The sequence below is a fragment of the Euleptes europaea genome, chromosome 4 (assembly GCF_029931775.1).
Source record: "Euleptes europaea isolate rEulEur1 chromosome 4, rEulEur1.hap1, whole genome shotgun sequence".
Taxonomy (NCBI): domain Eukaryota; kingdom Metazoa; phylum Chordata; class Lepidosauria; order Squamata; family Sphaerodactylidae; genus Euleptes; species Euleptes europaea.
This window is the reverse complement of record NC_079315.1, coordinates 69,797,324-69,803,678: the sequence shown is the minus strand read 5'-3', so window position 1 is coordinate 69,803,678 and position 6,355 is coordinate 69,797,324. Positions and strand designations below refer to the sequence as shown.

At 42.1% G+C, this 6,355-nt stretch overlaps 1 protein-coding gene across 4 annotated transcripts in view; it reads right to left on the bottom strand.

Moving 5' to 3' along the window:
* Positions 1–2,068: 2,068 nt before the first annotated feature.
* The window catches only part of SEMA6A (semaphorin 6A), a 93,190-nt gene continuing 88,903 nt past the window's right edge, over positions 2,069–6,355 (bottom strand). For all 4 annotated transcript variants that reach the window (XM_056847953.1, XM_056847954.1, XM_056847955.1 and 1 more), the window contains one exon: positions 2,069–3,338. In XM_056847953.1, coding sequence (XP_056703931.1) covers positions 2,149–3,338 — 1,190 coding nt within the window. In that variant the 3' untranslated portion in view covers positions 2,069–2,148. The remainder of the gene's footprint in view (positions 3,339–6,355) is intronic.

Genomic DNA, 6,355 nt, shown 5'->3' with positions numbered 1-6,355 from the left:
ACTCTCCCAGTTTTCAAAACAGCCACCTATGTCTACCCAATTTAAAAACTTTCTTTCTCTTGAACATTCAAAAACAAAACACCCCTCCTCCCTCGGTCCAGCAAACAAAATCCAAAGGAAGTATAAAAATTATTTTCTTAAAAATGAATTCAAACTGAAACACTACCCTCCCTCTCACACGTTCTGTCCACATGATATAAAAACACGCACACCTTTTTCTTTCTTTTTTTTTTTTTGCTACGGCATGTTGACACAGTTAAAGTAACGTTAAAAACAAAATCTATGCTTGTGCACAAGTGACTGGGAAAGTATCAAAACATACACACACACACACACACACACTCCATGCACCCACACGCTCCCCCATCCCAATAAATGAACCCAATGAAATGAAAACTGGATTTCCCCTGCATTTGTGTCGCTGTAGCTGTTACTGAGAAACAGCAGGAAGCCCTCTGCTTTATACGGTTTTCCCATTTCCTACGTGGTATCTGTGCTACAATTTTGTGCCTGAGTTTTTTTTCTTGCCGGATGACAGTCAGTTGCGCACGGTGCTCATCTCCAACGGACACCCCAGAATACTCTGCTGATTAGCAATAATTATATGAAAATATTCAGGCAGAGAGAAACGCTTCCCACAATATAGCATCTATATTGCCAACATCGCCCAAGGGTGGTTTGAAAACCAAATTGGCACAACTAGAAAGTCAAAACGGAGCCATGCCTATTGCTACTGCCCTGTCTCCACACGAGCCAGCATGTTATTACAGTAACCACAACATTCTTCTTTGAGCTGTAGTCCTAAATCTCTAGGGGAGCAAGTGAGGATGGAGATAAATAAATATTGGATTTATTCTAAAGGGGGAGGGGACGAGGTTGTACATACTAGAGCTCACAAGATACACAACTGAGGGTATAAGGCACAAATTTACATGTGGAAGAAAACAGGCTATTCACAGATATATTTCCACCAAAGATAAAAACAAAACAAAACAAAATAAAAACTCGTGCAGTAAGACCATCAACTTTGCATGGCTCATGCCAGCATATGAATGAGTTCGCGCTGTTTGTGGATTTCTGTATGCCATCTCACATGCAAGGGTGAAATGAGATGGCGGACAACAAGCTGGTGCCTTTACAGAAAATATTAGATACTGACAAGACCATGTTCACAGCAATGGGGCATAGATTGCAGCTTTTAAGAGCTTCTACTGCAGTTAACTCTAGAAAGATAGGAAGTGGGGAGGGGATTTTGGTTTCTCTGTTTGCTGCCTGACATGGAGGCAGGAAAGCCAGCCAGCAAAATAAGCCTACGTTTAAATAAATAGTCCCCTTTTCATTTCCAGAGAAGAGATCAAACAGTCCAAACACAAAAGTTCAGAATTCCAGCTCCAACTTATTTAACTCAGTGAATTTATTGGAAAAATAAAAAGAGTTTTAATTACTCCAGTTAATGGGTTTCACGTTAAATAGGCATAATTTCCAATGTATTTCCCCCCCTTTCTGGAGAGCTGCTCATACGATGATATGTAGAAGTAATTTCCTTAGGAATTAAAAAAAGACAAAAGGATGAACAATAAATAATAGGAGTTACTTGCGTTAACAGTCACATGTTACTCATTAAAAGAGAGGAGTAGCAGAAACCTATGACATAGCTGTTGCCCAACATGGCAATCTGCTTTAACCAAATGGCTGTAACACTGATGGGCGTTTCACAGTACCTGCACATAGTAAACGTCTGCCATAGTCCTGTTAGAGTTAGCTTAATCAATTAATTTCTTGTTTGTTGCTTACTCCCCCCACCCCCAACTTTTTTTTCGCTTTCAAAGCAGTCATTTCCCAGTTCCAGATGCTCCGTGCAGTTGGAAGTGAAGAATCACAGTCATCGTTCATGTGTGTGCTTTTGGCTCAATGTTTGTGGTTAGTCTTTTGAGTAAAAGAACGGTTGTATCGTGGGGTGGGTCCTACAGTTGCAAACTGTGGATGGCATGACCCGATTGTTAAAAAATATTCCACTTTCCCCAGAGAGCAAGACATCCCCTCAGCTTAGCAACAGCACTTGTGTCAGTTGAAACGAGCAATGTGGTTGCTGCACACTGGCTTTTTAAGGGCAAACTCTGGTCACCTGTTGTCCCTCCCCCACGGTGATTATGTACATGCATCGTTAGGCTTCATGGACGTGGAAAGAGGGGAAAAGGAGGGTTTGGGGGGTACATCTGGTTTTAATGATGGTGTGCGTTTCAACCCTGATCTTGTCAGCGAGTTGTATGTGGTGAGACTGGGCTGCCTAGATACAGTCACAGTCTGACCCTGAGCAGCATGGACTTGTATAGAGTCCACTCTTTGTGGGGCAGGAGGGGGGTTGTCTCCCCTGCCAAAGCTCTGATTTCTGGAAAGATGGGAGGAATTAGAAGAATTAGTATTATTTCTTTTGAGAGTCGATGTCTGATGATTTCTCGTAAGTGAGTTCGTAGGGTAGTTTCTCTTGTAGTCCACATTGTAAGCAGAAGAATGCATTTCCAATCGCTTGCCCAGGCCACTCTGAGATAGAGAGGAGCCAGGAGGACCCAGGGAGGCTTCCCTCTGGGGTACCTTTGGTGGCATGCTATCCAGGTTTTCTACCAGGTTCACCCCATGGTTGGGGCTCTTTCCGCTGAGATGCTCCTTTATGGTTTTGTACTCAAGCGTGGCATTTTGGTCCTCCATAGCCATCTGTGCTACATCGCTCATTTTGGGCTGATCAACATATTCATGCTGATAGCCTTGCTGAGAAATGGGCAGGACAACAACACTTGGGATGTGGCTGGGTGAAGCCCTTAGTGGAAGGTCAGTGGGGATCACAGGCGATGCCATAGGGGGGATATCTTTTGTACAGGCATTGATGAGGTTCTGGTTTCTTTCCCAATCTCTGCTACCTCGGCTGGGCTTCCTCTTCTGCTGAAGGGTTGGGGTGGACTCTGGGGTTGGTAGAGCAGCCAGGTCCAGGTGGTGTTGGTCAGCTTTGATGAGCATCTTGGTAGTGCTACCTGGGGTAGCGAGTTTGCCATTGTGCATCAGGGGTGTGAGAACAGCTTCAGGCTTTGGCTCTTTGGACTGAGTGTCCCCAAAGAGGCTGCTAAGCTTGGTGACACTGCTCATGGAGCCTCGTCGTGAATGGGCCAATTCTTTCTCCTTTCTCTGCACAATGGTCACATCTCTGCGTCGATGGTCACAGATGCAGTATACTATGATTCCTGAGAAGACAGCTCCCATGACAAAGGCAAGAATGACTGCAATGGCCAGGAGGGTGACAGGCACCAGCTGATCATGACCTTTGAGATAACTCTCACGAATCACTCCTGAAACAAATATCACAAAGTGGTAAGCAAACCAGTACAGAGAAAATTGTCATGCTCAGAGATAATGAATTTACAAAATTAACTCCATGTACTTGAACTCCTCCATTTTGAAAACAATTCAGTTCGATTGTGAACATTTCAAAGGTATTTTCACATAGTCAGATGACCTTGGATTGGCCCAATATGGAATGATAATTTAAGTCTGCAACCTGGCTGCGATCCAAAGAACTACTAGGACATGCTTAGAGGGAATGCTGACTCTCCTTTGAACAGGAGACCTTCCTGGAGCCATACCACAAGAATTTTAGACATTCTTCTCAGTTTCAAAAGCCTGAAGCTCCTGATGCCTACAGAACAAGTAGTGTGCCTCCTTGGATTCTGGCTGTAATTTATGCCCCTTATTGTAAGTCTTATTCTCTACTGCAAACAGGAACAGCTCCCTGCCTTTCAATATAATTCACTGTATTGGTGACTTTAGACCTCAGTTTGAGCACAATTTGCAAGTATATAAGTTCCTGTGCTACCAAGAAAACTGTTATCTAACCTCTTCATTTATAGAAGAGAGCATGATTTCAATACCAGTTCCTGAATGTTTGGTTTTGATTTAGGCTTGCTCTTACTTTTTTTTTTTAGCACATGCCTTCTTTTATCCCTCCCTTAAATTTCTCCTATACGCAAACATGCTGTTTGTGGAAAGGATGAACTGGCAAAGAGATGTGATGAATGCTACACATATATAGTCTCCAGTCCTCTTTCAGGAATAAGCAAGGCTTGCACGTGTGTGGAGTGCTTTCTATCTCAACTTTCTTTCCGAACAGCAGCTCCCCGTGCTGCATCACAAATGGCTTTTGAAGCATGCCTGAGTTTAAACACAGTTTGTCATGCAGTATAGGTGGCTGCTGTTTGGGAAGAAAATGGAGACAAAAACTTTCTCCGTGCATGGAAGCCTTGTGTGCTCCTCAAAGAGTATTGGGGGCCACATCAGCGGCACTCACTGCCTCTCTTTGCCAGTTCATCATTTCCTGCCAAATATTTATCTTCATGGCTCCCATCTCCTTTTAAAGTTTCCTACCCTAGTTTTTCTACCACTTCCTGCATCTGGATTTAAAAGTAGGTGCCATGTGCACAATGAACGCACAATGAATATTCTGTGCTCAATGAGACAGAAGCATGACACCTTAACCTGCACCGAGGTTTTGCTTCTTTTAAAGGACAAAAAACTCTTGCCCCAATTTCAAGTGTTTTTTGCAGACAAATCATTTAAAATGAAAAGAGGGAAAAACCTATTCCTTTTAGACTAGCAAGGGATAACTTCATTGTTGAGATTTTTAATACTTCAGCAAAAAACCTCACTAAGTAAGACCCAGCAAATCCATGGTATTGTTCTGTTCTGTTCTTAGAACTGGTGTTGAGTGTTGCTTGTGTTTTTAGGAAATCTCCCTGCTTCAGCTGGACTTTTCTACTACAGTTATGGTGTCATCCTACGTAGAGCTATACCCTTCTAAATCCACTGATTTGGGACTGTCCATCTCCATCCAGAAGATTATTCAAATGTGCTCATTAACATCATTAAGAACATTTGCGAAGAGGCTACATTTCTAATTTTTCTTTAACCATTTTTTCAAAAATTCTGCATGCCATATTCTGAATGGATAATACTTAATACTCAACAAGACAATACTCAACAAGATCAAGAGACAAAGAAGGATGTTAACAAAGAAAAACACGTATAAATATATATGTTTGAATCTTATCTACCCTCAGCCATTCCTTCTCTCTCTTATAACAGAGAGTTCTGAACAATCTCACCCGAATTTCAGCCCTCCGTACCTCAGGGTACAATTTATAGCCCTGTACACACAGGGCCTTTTTAGTATAAAGAAAAAAAAATCTGAAGACAGGATGCCTTCTTGCAAGAATGGAAGGTTTTCTTACTTATAGAAAAGGATGTAGAAGCTCCTGTTTGCATGGGTTGCCATATGTGCATCAGAATCACAATTAGCAGCCCAGGTCAATAGATTATGCATGACGCATGGAAGCTCTAAAAGGTTTTCCAGGTTCCTTCAGCTGGCCTCTGGCTAGAAGTTATTAACCAATAAGGAAGTTTCTTGCTGTCTCCATCTCAAAGTCTCTTTCAATCAAGGGGTGACATTGATTAGAATATGGGTCAGGTCTTCTGAGTGGCCTTTTTGAGTTGTGGCCCTATAGAATCAACTACACTCTGAGAGCTGACCTTGTAGGACATGTACAGGCAATAGAAATGTTTTACTTTTATTTGTCTTTAAAGTACAGTTGATGTGATTATCTCTGAATTGTTCTGAGACCACTATAGGATGAATTTCTCAGTGGGGTAAGTGGGGCTGTCTGGTATAAGGTGGATGAAGGCTTGAAGTGTCTGAAAAACATGGGGCTCATGGGTTACTAAAGTTTGAGAACTGGTCTTTTTGCACAACCAGACAGAAAAAGATAAAAACATGTCTGTCCGTCCATCCAGCCTCCTTCACATCAACTGTTGTTCTTTATGTGCCTAAAAACAGATTTTGAATGACTTTTGAAGAAATGGTTTAGTTTTAAAACAATTCATGAGCCAATTCATTTTGTATATCTTTTTAACGGCTGGCTTCTAGTAGTTGCACTGAAGTAAGGTGACTTGTTTGTAATCAGGCTTCTGTGAATGGATCCTTCTGGATCACAGCCTGCATGATCAGCATAAATCAGATGATGGGAACTGTCCCCTTTGACAGAACCAGTCATCTGTGTTTATTTTTTGGGTGATAGTGGTGGATATTTCTAAAAAGGTATTGGAATTGCCATACTGGATACTGGCACAGTCAGAGCTGATTGGTCTGTATGTGGCAGTACATGTACAGCCCAATCCTAGATGATGACCCAAATGCATATCTGAGGATTTCTCTTATACCATACCTTCCCCTTTCCTAGTTAAACACAATGCTCCATTTCATACTTTAGTGTAATGGTGAAATTACATGGTGGGAAGGGTGGTATGAGCCTCTACT